The sequence below is a fragment of the Cyphomyrmex costatus genome, unplaced genomic scaffold (genome assembly GCF_001594065.2).
Source record: "Cyphomyrmex costatus isolate MS0001 unplaced genomic scaffold, Ccosl1.0 scaffold223, whole genome shotgun sequence".
Classification (NCBI taxonomy): domain Eukaryota; kingdom Metazoa; phylum Arthropoda; class Insecta; order Hymenoptera; family Formicidae; genus Cyphomyrmex; species Cyphomyrmex costatus.
In genome coordinates, this window is record NW_017276291.1 from 330,079 (window position 1) to 344,164 (window position 14,086).

General features: G+C 29.3%; 1 protein-coding gene across 9 annotated transcripts in view; it reads right to left on the bottom strand.

Annotated features, from left to right (window-relative positions):
- Positions 1–1,139: 1,139 nt before the first annotated feature.
- Positions 1,140–14,086, bottom strand: part of Liprin-alpha (PTPRF interacting protein alpha) — a 60,251-nt gene continuing 47,304 nt past the window's right edge. For 6 of the 9 annotated variants that reach the window (XM_018539869.1, XM_018539872.1, XM_018539866.1 and 3 more), the window contains 9 exons: positions 12,200–12,357; positions 11,061–11,108; positions 6,261–6,513; positions 5,405–5,547; positions 3,580–3,792; positions 3,152–3,415; positions 1,577–1,733; positions 1,386–1,502; positions 1,140–1,302 (listed from right to left, as the gene is read on the bottom strand). In XM_018539869.1, the coding sequence (XP_018395371.1) occupies positions 1,216–1,302; positions 1,386–1,502; positions 1,577–1,733; positions 3,152–3,415; positions 3,580–3,792; positions 5,405–5,547; positions 6,261–6,513; positions 11,061–11,108; positions 12,200–12,357 (1,440 nt within the window). In that variant the 3' untranslated portion in view covers positions 1,140–1,215. The remainder of the gene's footprint in view (positions 1,303–1,385; positions 1,503–1,576; positions 1,734–3,151; positions 3,416–3,579; positions 3,793–5,404; positions 5,548–6,260; positions 6,514–11,060; positions 11,109–12,199; positions 12,358–14,086) is intronic. The other 3 variants (XM_018539871.1, XM_018539870.1, XM_018539867.1) reach the window with 3 other exon arrangements.

The window sequence follows — 14,086 nt, forward strand, 5'->3', positions numbered from 1 at the left end:
GTGTATATGCGCGCGCACACACACGAGTGTATGTACGCGCACTCACCATACTCAATATTATAAGCTTATTTTTAGATTTTAAAAAATAAAATCTCTTTTATTTGTAATCTGATAGACATTAAAATGAGTCTGATAACAAAATTTATTCAGTCATTTACATTTACCTATAGCGAATTCAATTGGATGCACTCAGTGCGCACTGATGCACATAGAAATCATTGTACACAAATTATGTAAAAATATGTTTAGTATAAATATACTATAAATGAATTAAATTAACATCCTCAATACCATTTTATCGTGTTGTTAAGTAAAATCTGTATCTTGTAATTCAAAATATTTACATTTTACTTTTACACAGATTAAATCAGTGTATACAACAATTTTAATATGCACTAGTGCATACTAGTATATACAACCAAATTTGTTATAACTTTAGCAAAAAGAAATGACAAAAGAAAATTACATACAAAAAATGTAACGCTTTTAACTTATTTTTAATATAGATGTACTTTCTCATCATATTATCAATTACAGGACACCTTATATATGAAAAATTTCCTCAAAAGCAACGATATCGTAAAATCCTGTTTTTTCATTTGTTTGTGCGGTATAAAGTATTAACTTATCTTGCCTTAAATAGTTATTGAACATTATAAGTACACGCGTTGTCGTATCAACTAGTCATACAACAAATACACTTTATTACATATCATAATACTGATGCTTATCGATTATAAACAAATCAGACTAACTCAGAGAGAATTATTGTCGTAATAGTCTGTAATATGTATCTCGTGCTTTTAAGGAGAGTGCTATTATATTTTTTCGTGTTTTTTTCTTGTAATATAATCCAACAACTTGTCTGCTACATTTCAATATCTATATGAAAAACTGCTCGAAATAACTACCTTTTCTCTTTTTCACCATAAAAAGTATATAATGCATATGGCGTGTATGCGGCATAAAAATCGATTAAATAAATCCTTAAGTATCGAATGTATCGTATAAACTTATCATAACAACTTATGTCAAAACACACCTCAATATTATCAAATGTTACATTTGTCGTAACAATATGAAGATATTCCTAGCATGATACTTAAAGCTTTTACAACTTTTATAACACACTTGCGCATATATAATAGCAATAGCTGGGGTTTTGGACTAGACATGATGTGGTTGAATATGAGACAGCCGACTTGATGAGATGGATCAGGATTTCATACTATTCTCATCTAGACGCCTTTCCGTCGCTATTGACAACAGATTAGAAAATTCCATCTCTAATAATTGTCTTGCCTGCAAAAATAATACTTATATTCTTATAGGTTCTCATTGCAATATAATCAAGAGAAGTGTAAAGTTCTGTTTGTCGCACTTACCTGTGTATTTTGTGTAGGAATCTGTAAAGTTAATGCAAAACTATTTGCATCAAAACTTTCGTCTAGGGCTATGAGCGCACCATGCACACCCGATTCTAAGAGATTATTTCCATATTCCTGCAATTATAAGTTGCATATTAATTCCTTTCCTACAAAATCAGTCAATAGCAGAACAATGAAAAATATTCTACCTTCAAACCAATCGATTGTACCCATCTTATGACACGATCATTACTCCAAACGAGTACATCTATATTGGCACCTTCTGCTATCCGTCTTCTTTCCTCTAATTGTTGTCTATCATAATTTAGTCGTTTTAAGCAGGAAATACCATACTGTAAACTTGTTCTGTAATAATATATTGATAATATCATAATATAGATGACAAGTAACGAATTACTTTACTGTCGCTGCTTTGATGTAATAATAATTTGGTAACAATGTTGCAAATTTTTATAATGTTAATGATAACACCTTGGTTGGAATAGTCACTTATTACTTTCCAGATAACATGCACATCGTTTAAGATACTTAAAAAACATCTTTTAGATATTTTATGAAATATAAATACACTCATAGGCAAGAAAAAACAGATCACTAAAGATCCCGTATAAAATCATAGGATTTTGGCCCTCGGTGAAATTGGCTAAAAGTTTAATATGTTATAGTTTTTGACTCATTGATCAAAAATGTCCATAGGCACAAAACCTGAAAATGACTTTTGTCTGCAAATGAGTTTTTTTGTTGTAGCCATTTACAGTTTTATTTTATTAATGCCTCAAAATCAGGTTTATATAAAAACCTTTAATTAAATAAAACTTTAATGGCTACAACAAAAATACTAGTCATTTTTAGACTTTGTGCCTATGGACACTTTTTATCAATCAGTCAAGAATTATGACATATTAAATTTTAGCAAATTTCACTGAGGGCCAAAATCCTATGATTTTGTGCGGAGTCCTTTTAGCATAAAATTATAATATATATATTTTCGAACAGCGATAATTCAACAAAATACCATCGTATGAACGGCAACTCAAATTAAAGCTCAAACATTCCCCTTGACAACCATGGAGAGATCAAATTTGAGTCACTCAAAATGTATTAGGTGTACAAATTAATTCTCGGCCTTTTTCGATATTTATCATTTGCCTTGATTAATTATAAAATTGGACATGATGAAGCACAAAACGGCTTATTAAATCGAATTTAGCGATCTAAAATCTATAAGAAACATCTACTCTAGTTTAAGTTGTTTTTCAAAAAAAATTTTTTTTTATGTCCTGTATAATTAATTTTATCGGTTTTATAAATGATTGTTATTCTTTTAAGGTCTTAATTTTTTAAGATCATCCAGCATTATCACAAAAATGGAAAAATACATTTTAGCGTATTTAGAGGTCGGTCAGTGATCTGGAGTCTATGAGTTTTCTTTACACAAAAATGTAAATCATAGCGACTTTAAATTTTCTACGCTAAAGGGTTCTAAAATTGGCTGAAATTATTCGTCTTGTTAGATAATTTATTTTTAGGTCAATTTTTTAAATAACTTTATGTACATTACTTACAGCGCTGATCTCTAATAGCCTTTTGCTCTCTTTTTATTTTTGATTAATGCATATTTATTGAAATTTCGTCAAATTTAATGAAACATTAAGTTTATCGAATTTGCAATAATATTTTATTAAACTTTTCAAGGTTATGATACTAATTAAAACTTAAAATGACTTTGTAAGTGCCTTATTCAGGATTTATTTTTTACTTACCTATGAAAGCTATCAACCATTCTTAGCTGACCACGAAGATCCTTTTTCGTAAGATGATCAAGCATTCTAGCATCAACAAGGCACTCCATAAAAGTGGATCGGTATTGAGGCAGTCCAAGACTCGGTAACCAGACGTTACCTATCCACTCGTGATTCATATCACCAAATGCTAATGTTGTGCGAGAAGTTTTCGGTGCTGATGGACTCGTAAGCGACACCATCTCCTGAATGGCTAGTCTCAGTTTTAATCGGTGCAAAGGATTGCTTCACAAAAGTACAAAAAATAATTGTAGACATGATTGTAATGTTATATTAAACGGTCTTATTGTTACAATTATGATATATTATCAATATTAAGATATTAATTTTATAATTAATATTTATTGAAATTATTTTTTTACATAATTTTACGGAATTTTACAGCGTACCTTATACCAATCTCTCGTTGAATTTCGGTATCGCTAAGAGCACTCATGATAGCACCACTTTTGACATTTGCTCGGCAAGCAGCAACATACCATGTCGGCATGCCCACCCAGAGTTCTAACCATGCGACTACCGTTGGTCCATTCCATAAAGCGAAAGGCGTTCCGGCTTTCATTGCTTCCGCTAAAAGCTCGTGCCGTGAGGAGTCCAACATGCTACCAAACATTAAACTAAAATATTGAATGTATATAAAAGATCGCAGTACTTATAAATTATTTTTCTCGCAGTCGCAATATGTGTAACGTAGGTATCATGTAGTTTATTTTAGTTTAATATCATAATATTTGAATGATATGAGTGCGTCCTATGGAGAAAGAAAAGTGGAAAGGAAATTCCACTCAACAATCTCACTATGATGGGGGATGGAGGCTAACTAATCAAAATGATTCCGTTTCGCTTTTTTTGTACTCGGATTCCCTATGATTGATTAAGTTTCCACTGTGTTTTCTTACTATTGCTTTTTCTTTTTTCATGGAAACGCACCCTTACTGTTCGCTACAAGTCTTCTAACATAAAGACACCAGCTTGAGATCTAATAAGAGAAATTGTTATTCTGAAATAAAGGCTTTCTTATAATACAATATATAGTTTCCTCACTTCTTTAGACATTTTAAGGCTTCTGTCGATTCAATATAACTGCCTTGGATCGCGGTTAGAAGTGAAAAATTGAAAAAAGAAAATTCTTGCAAACTATATTAATGTTTACTTTCAATAAAACAAAATGTACAATTGATAGAATAGATTTTAAAATATATTAAATACTACTCTTGTGTGTTACGGTAACATTAGTTTACAGCAAAAAATTATTTTGGACCGGACTACATGTGTCTAATAGATTTTTGGATACTGAAAACGATGCCGCAAGCGAAAAAATTCTAGCATTTCAGATTTCCAAAATAATTGAGATTTAAAACTTAAAAAATGGTTTTTTTTTGCGATATTTGACATTTTTTTATAAAGACGATTAACGTTATCTTGAAATTTCGATCAAGAGTCATGAATGTATTGTTCATTCCCTATAAAATGCATTTTTTTTCATTTCAATACTTTATTTTTTTAACCATGTTATTAATTTTTTTTATTTTAATGTAATTTTGTTGTATAAAAAGATTCAAGCGCAAATTTAAAGTCTCATCTTTGCGTTTCAAAATGCAGACAAAAATTTCTCTACGATTGTTTTTCACCGAGATAGTTAATTTTTCATGAAGTGTGAAAAATTATAAGTGTTTCTAAACTTTTAGCCGAGGATGTACATAATTACGATGTAAAAAGAAAACAAGTCCAGATTTTGATGTTTTTCCTTTACTGCAATCATGATTTAATGTGACCGCGAAAACTAATCAAGAGCTTTAATAGAATTCATAAAGCCCTAAACACAATGCGAAGCAACATCGATAGCGATAGTGATAGAAACAGAGGAATCCATTATTTGGAAATGGATATATCAATGTATATGGGAAACAGAATAAGGTAATAGCGATAAATTTCCGAGTTGGAATTCTGTGTCCGTCGTCTTAAAGCCTACTAATCAGCGTTCAGATTTTTTATTTTGTTTATATATACTATAATCTCAAAACAGATTAGAAGAATATACTACACAATTTACAAGCGATCAGATTGGTTAGCATTTTTATTTCTTTCGTGACATTATGTAATAGGAGGCGACATCGCTTATTTCTATAGTATTCCTATCGCTGTTACCTCGCACTGTGTTTAGGGCTTAACACCTGTTGAAGTTATAAAGTATTATAATCTTATTATAAATACCTCTTCTTTTTTCTTCGATCAAAATCGCTTTTACTTCCAAGTGTGCCAGCCACACATACACTATCTCCATAGTCTGAATCAGCTGGTGTAATTGCACCTCCCATACCTGATATATCCCCCATTGCTGTATCTTTCCCTTTGATCTGAATAATAAAACAATAAGATAATAAATAACATTAACATAAACAAAACGCTTAATAATTATTACAGTCAAATTTCTTTTTTAAAATAAAATTTATATTTGTACAAGCGAAAGTTTGTGAGAGTTCACGATAAAAAAAACTTTCTACAGAGAATAATTAGGGGAGTAAATATATGTTAATAAATCTTTATAACACATACTTGTTAAATTTATATTCAGTTAATTAAAAATTTTATGATAATTATGAAGGGATTAAAATTACAATTATATATTATTAAAATATTATAAAAAAATAATATATCGGCAATATTTACAGCTACATAAAGCAATACATCTTATAAAAAATTTTGTTACGTGATATGATTATTGTTATCTTAATATAATATTTTTAATGAAGAATTAGAGGAATCATATTATGTAAAAAAATTTATATAATTCCGTTAAAAAAAAAAACAATGTTTATCTTGATATCTCCGAAGTGCCTCCATCTAGATTGGAAAACAATTATTATTGCCATGTAATATCCCCCTTCAAATAATGCAATTTTGGTTATTTTTCTCTGGACATTATAAATTCAAAGATATTTCAGAGACTAATAGTTATTGAGACCCTGTACGTATATTAGTACCTTTATGAGAACAGTATCTCGTGAAATCTCACAGACTTCCGTATTTAAAGTCGTAATTTGGGAATAAAAGAGGAAAAATCTTTCACCTTTTCCTTTTTGCTGAAAAATCTGCCGAGGCTACTCTTAATGCCTTTCTTTTTTTGCGCAGCTGCGACTGCAGCTGCCGTGGCGGAGCTCATGGTTGATTGTATGTGCAGATGCGATGTTGTTAATTGTCCAATAGGCAGCCCAACGCTGGAGAAGTTATTTTTGTGCAAACTGTCCTGGCTGCTGTGGCGTGAGGACAATGGGGAAGGGGGAGTTCCAGAATTGAGTGCGCCGTTGTTATGCTGCCCATGCCTGCTGCATGGAGCGCTTATCTAGTTTCTATTTCTACACTAATTGATACTACATTCTAGCTCAAGCAAGACCATTATTTTTTCTTTTCCATTTTATATACAACACACTACTGTTCATAAATTCAGGAACATGCAATTTTTTCATATTTCACAAAAACTTAAGTACTACGGTGAAAAGAAATCATTTAAAAATATATTTAAAAAATAGAGATACCAAAGTGTTTACAGTTATTTCTGTGTTGTGATCCGTTGCTAATACCAACGTTTTGTGGAGAGAGAGAACCTTACCGTTGACCTCATCAGAGCAATGAATGCACTAATATTGAACCGGTTTTTTTTTTATACAATGTCTTTATATAATCTTTGTTAATAATATATATAAGAGATGATTTAGGAGAGAAAAAGAAGGAAGACCGGTCTTCCATACTTTACTTACATTATAGCTCATGTCTTAGTTTAAGTTATCTGGATGTTTCCATATTTTTCTAGGACCTATTTATATTTCCTTAGAAAATACGATGCTGTTGTAGCTATAATAATCATTTTATCAAATAGAGTATTTGATATCTTGATTCAGTACTATGTTCAATTAATGCTGATTGTGACATATTTCTGACTTCCCGTTGATGTCCCTTCATGCGAACATTGATCGTTCTTCTGATTTCACTGATGTATACTTTTCCGCAAGAGCAAGGTACTTTATATTATATATTTCTGTAAAACTGAGTGAAATCCTTCGATCTTTAGGATTTCTAAAGATTTGCTCGAGATTCCTTGGGGACTTGAAAATGGTTTGGATATTGTGTTTGTTCAAAATCTGATCTGTCGTTCTTTTTACATATGAGAGAATAGAAAGGTGTTTCTTATTTAATTCATCTTGTGGTACATTAAATATATTGTTTATATAATTGTATCTGAAGATACAATATTGAAGAACTTTATAAATTCTCAAACTTCCTCAACAATCAACATTCAAGTATCCGTTTTACCATAGACATAGAAGAGAATGAACAATTTCCCTTCCTGGATGTCACAAAAAAGGCTGACAATACTCTGAGTTATTAAATATATAAAAAATCAACTGATATAATAGATACATGCCGAATCATACCACCATCCAGCACAAAAACAAGCAGCATTACTTGTGCACAGAGCATCAAGTATTTCTGATAAAGAACACCTGTAAACAGAACTGAACTACTTGAAACAAACCTAGCAATGGAACAATAAAGAGGATATAAACAGGACAATCAGCAAACACAGCAAGAAAATTATACACACAACAACCACATGAGCTAAATAAGAGAAATCTTTCTATCGTTCCAAATATAAAGGGAATAACAGACCGGATTGGCAGGTTTTGAAAAAACACAATATCCAAACCATTTTCAAGCACCCAAGAAAGATCGGGTAAATCTTGAAAAATCCTAAAAATCGAAGGCTTCTTCCACTCAATTTTGCAGAAGTATACATATAAATACCTTTCTCTTGCGGGAAAGTATACATTGGTGAAACCGGAAGAACGATCAATGTGCGCATGAAGGACCATCAACGGGATGTCAGACTGAAATATGTCATACAATCAGTATTGGCAGAGCACAACATTGAGTCAGAACATCAAATATTATTTAATAAAACAACTATTATAGCTACAACGGCATTATTTTTTCTAAGGAAGTACAGAGAGGCTCTGTGGAAATATAGAAATATTCAGATAACTTAAACAGAGACATGAGTCATAACGGAAGTAAAATATGAGAGATCGCTCTTTCCTTTAATCAGTGCACTCGTACTAATGAAGTGAACGAAAAGATTCACGGAAGGTTGGCATTAACAAGATACGGTGATAACCCGTAAATCCTTTGGCACTTCTGGGGAAAACACCTGTGAAAGTCTCGAAAGTATGATACACTTCAATATTTTTATTTTTTAAAGCATTTTATTTTGATAAATCATCATCAAGTAAAATTTAACAATAAGCACTTTAAAGTAAACTTTCTAAGCTTTAATGTGCTTTGAAAGAACTTGTTACAATGATTTTTCGTCAAGATATCAAATTTTTCATTGTATAATATAAGATTAACTTATAATTTTATAAAACATGTTATAATAGTAAAAAAAGTTTATAAAAAATTTTGAAATATTCGAAAATAGTTTTGAATTATACGAATCAAGCACATATTTCTTCCTTTCATCTTTATTCTCTAAACTTTTTAGTTTAAAAGTTAAAGAACATTTTATAAAAATTAAGTTTTTACACAATAAAACTTAACATAATAAAAAACTCATTATCTTTGCAAAAATACTTTTAAATATTTTCATAGCAATTTTTTTTAGAAAGCATTTTAAAGCTTAAAAAGGTTATTTCGAAATGCTTGTCTATTAAATTTAGTCTAATTAGGATCCATTTAAGTAGAGGGCTCAAAAAATAACAAAAATATTTAAAAAAAACATTAATTTTCAATTTTATATGTACTTTAAGAGAACAAACTATTGGGATAAAATTCAAATGCTCGTTTAACATTCTATTTTCTATCTACGAAATGCTTCTTTAAAAATTTCTCTATTTTGTTTCATCATTATATTTAAGTTTCTATAAAATGCGAGAAAATTGCAAGCATTCCCGAATTTATAAACGGTAATGTAGATATACGTTTTTAAATAATATTTCGTATTTTTAGTATTTATATAGGATACATATGTCTATCTTTTTTTATTTATATGAAATATAAGAATGTATTCAGGAATTACGCTCAGATAGCTTTAGACTATACTATAGTATACGCTAGATATATATGTACTATAACAAAAATACACCTCAGAGTTATCTGGGTGTAATTCCTAAACACACTTCATCTCAAAACCAATGTTTGACTAATTTAAACTTTATTTTATTTACTAAAGCTTCATAAAATTATTACTGTGACTTTCTATTTTTTACGTTATATATTGTTGACTAAATTTCAATTAAAAATTTTTTTGAAGTAGATTCCATTAGAAATTAACTAAAAAAAAGTATTTATTATTTATATGTATTTTTGAAATTTTTTCATAAAAACATCTTTTTCTACTTGCAAATCGGAAATTATTCCAAAATTTACTGCTAGTACTAAAAATCTATAATGCATAATAACGTAAACTACAGATTTTCGGTATTGACAGTAAATTTTGAAACAGCTTTTAAAAGGATATTTAATAATATTGAGATGTATCTTATATGAGAGAAAGAGGTGGAGGGAGAAAGGAGAAACGAGCGAAGAAGAGGAAAAAAGGAGAGGGAGAAGGGAAGAAAGAGAGAAGGGAGAGATGACATATAGCTTGGTATTTTTACTAATATAAGGAAGAATCAATTTTTAATTCGTTAAAGAATTTCTTATTATAAGGACAGCTGATTTTGGAACATCTAAGACTCCTAAGTAACATACGATTATTACAATGTGACATTATCTTGACTGATACTTAAAATTTTTCGTTGAATTTCAGTCAAGATGATGTTATCTCGATCTGATCTTATCGTGACAATCGTGTGTCATTTAGGATCATATTTTCAAGTTTCCATATATCATGACTTACAAAAAAAATTTTTCTTTTTCTTGATTATTCTCTTAATAAAAAAAAATTCATAAATTCATATAAATTGTAATATAATTATACATGATAACTTTGACATAATACAATACATATGCATACATAATGCTGTCCAATTTTTTAAATGGCATATTCAACTAATAATTAAAAAATAATTAACAATATTAAAATAAAATTTACAAGATTAACATAAGCATATTTAAATACATCTAAATAAATTGGAAACGGTATTAACAAATAAATTTATGTAAAAGAAATTCTATGATGTACACCGTGGCGTATTTAAATACTGAAAATTATAACTGAATTATAACTATTTTTTGTCGCATAAAAATAAGATTACCAAAATTTAGACAAAAAATAACGGAAAGTATAATAAAATAAAAGCCATATTCTGCAGTACACAAACTGCTGCAATATAAATTAAAACATGTTTTATAAATAAACTCGAAGTCTTCAAATGTTCTTTAAAATGCGGTAAATATTGCACCATTATATTAAGCATTATCGTTCACTCTCTATGCCGAATTTCCATCCGTATCTTTATAATCTGTTCGTGCAAAAGAACTTTACGCGTAAAATAGATCAATGCGTTTTATGTATTAAATCCAATTTTTTCGGTTCTGTAAGTTCTTTCATTTGCTTAAGATCAGTTGTTTGTCATGAACTGCAGGTTCAAAAATTTAATAGATGTGATAACAAACTAGTATCAATCTCTTTTGGGATTTATAGGTACCTATTGGAACAATTGAACGTTTCCCTACCACTGTGCTCGAGAATCGATACTATGGGCATATAAGTGAAACATTGTTCGAACAATGAACAAATTATTATTATCAACGCAGCCGGAGCTGACTTAAAAAATGTCGTTCGTTTCATGGCCACAAGAGTCATTCAAATGTCGTGCACAGCGGCATATGATAATAAGATTTACATGCAATACTAGTATCATTAATTAACCTGTACGTGGGGAAACCACCGCTCGGAAATCCACTTTGTCCGGTACGTCTGTGATAGCATAAACAATGAAAAGTACTAACTTAAGAGATAATAATTAACTTTGGTTGCTAATCTCATCTCTAGACATATAATCATGATATAAAGACAAGGATACGCTCATCTCGTGGATGCGCAATATTATTGCAGCCAGCTTGCGTCACAATCGTGCAAATTCGATTACTTTCGGAATGCTCGGCTAGTACAAAATATGGCTGTCCCTTGCCGAGACACAAGTGTGACTTGTATTAATGTATGTATTAAAGTGTGAGCACGGCGATTCATCGCTCATTCCTCAAAATAAATTAGATAAGAATTTTGTATAGAGAGCTGTATATACAATATATATATATATTCTTTGTTTTGTAAAAAGTTTTTATTCAATCATGTATTTTTTCAAATAAATGATGTAAATTGTTTTTTATGAAAGGTATTAATTGTTATTAAAAATATAAAATCATCTTCCATTATACAAATTTTTTATACATATGTTTTTACAATTTTGCGTCCGTGGCGAGAGTATGAAACTTAACAATATTATTAATATCATGTACTGTGCGTATTTCTTTACAAAAAAGTAATACGTTATTCTTTGAAATTATACGTGATACATGTGATAGTATAAGTTATAATTTAAATTTAACGGCGAGAAATCATGTTTTGAAAGGTATTGCAAGATACTATAATTCAAAAAGCCGTAAGTTATAGTATACTGAATAAATAAACTTCGAATTTGCAACTTAATGATGACGTAGTTAGGATATATTTTTGATTGGTTATCTGGAGTTGTCATGCGTTTGAGTATATCCTTGTTCTTATGTCACGCAAACAATATAATTAAAATTAAAAAAAAATTAAGGTTTCCCCACATTAAAAAATCATATACATTTGTACAATAATTTTTGTTATATATAATTATAAGATGTTTGGTAAAACCTCTGACAGTTTAATTTCTTTTTTTTATGTGATATGCGATTACGAAAGTATCGAAAATAATTTACGTTATACATATAAAAGAATATAGTAATTCATTTAGCGTAAAGAATACAAGATAAATTGGTTTTGAAATAAAAATTTCCCTTTTAACAAAATGGAAAATATACCTTCTAAGTTCTTCCTGACTATGAGCCAATGCTTGAACGACTCGTTCCAATCTTAGTGACCTGGCTGTTAAAGGAGATGCCGCGTCGCTACCACCGCTTCCTACACCACCACTATCTCTTTCGCTAACCGAATGCAGTTCCTCTCCCGACAACTGCAACTGTCAGATGGGAACTGTTCTTTCTGTATGTAATCTATACATACTCTCTAAATCTCTTCAAGTGAAAATTGAGTCAGTCTTTCAATAAAAGTGAAAATATTTTTACCTGTAAAAAAGAGTGAAAAATTTTTATTCTTTTGGAATGAATCTCATCCCAAGCAAGTAAAATTTTACTTCAAAAGTAAGAAAATTCTCCACCCCTTTTCCAGGGTAAAAATATTTCAATTTTTATTCAAAGACTAGGCTTAATTATCAGTCTTTTGAAGAGAGACTTCGCTCTAAGGATTTAGAAAGTAGTACTTCAAAATGTGTTTTAATGATAGATATTTTGATTAATTTGGAATAGATTCTTTCTTAGGAAAAATGTCGCGAAAGAATGATTTATTGCAATTTATTAATTTTATGCACAACACATTTTTGCAAGTAGATTACAAATTAAAATTCTAAAAAATTAAACATATAAAATTAAGAATGTTCCATCATTTATTCAACTTGTAAAAGTCTACTTTGAAAACATTTTTTTTTCAATTGGTTATAAATAAAAAGTGATACATAGGTACACCATTTAAAAAAAAAACACATAGATTTTGATATTTATTAAGTTAATACAGTGAAAAGGATTTTTTTATACGTCATCCATACAGGATGTTCAAAATAAAGCGTTATAAATTTTTATCTTGAACATACGGCATTAATGAAAAAAATTGTCCAGACGAAAATTATCTGATTTCAAAAAGGAAATATTATGATTTGTTTTTTATTTGGTAGACGGTTTCAAGGTCATTTCAAGGTTAACTTTGTTTTTTTTAATAGGAACCTACGTCTTTTATAATGATATATTCTATGTGAAGAAACAGGTAATTTTTGTCTAAAACATTTTTTCATCCCCACCTTCAATTTTCCGAAATATTTAACAAAGTATTTTTGGAATTAAAAAAATATCGATAAACAGCTTTTAAGAAAAAATGCAAGAGATAAAAAATGTTTCTTTTGAGCTAATGAATTTATTAAGTCTTATTTGAACTATTTTGTTCGGTTTTTTTGATAGGTATTTAAGAATTAAGGAGCGTAGTCTTAGTTGCAAAGGCACTTTGACTGCGTGCTTGAAATAGTAAATGTTCATGCAAAGTACAAATAATGAATAAACACCCTTAAAAAAATGTATTGCTTGTACTTTTCCTCAAAAGCTAGTTATCGACATTTCTTTAATTCCAAAAATATTTTGTTAAATATCTCGGAAAATTGAAGGTAAGAATAAAAAAACATTTCAGACAAAAATTACCTGCTTCTTACGTAGAATATGATGCCATTATAAAATATTTAAGTTCCTATTTAAAAGAAAATAAAGTTATTCTTGAAATGACCTTCGAATCATTCATCAAATAAAAAACAATAAACATTATAATTTCCTCTTAAAATCAGACTTTTATTTAAATAATTTTTCTCAATAATGCTGAGATAAAAATAACGCTTTATCAGTATAAAATATATAGCGTGTACAAAGAGTCCTGAACATTTTAAATATCTTGAAAAGTAAATATTTCCGAGAAAAACATTTCATATAAAAATTGTGAGAATGTCTATTTACTGATTTATCAATTTGATCTTGGGTGGCGCTACTAAGATCAAATTGATTTTTTTCAAATGAAACATTTTTTTATTTTTAAATTTAATTGTTGGTATCAAGAGTTTTTTGAAATGTTATAACATTTTTAACTCTTTTTAATCA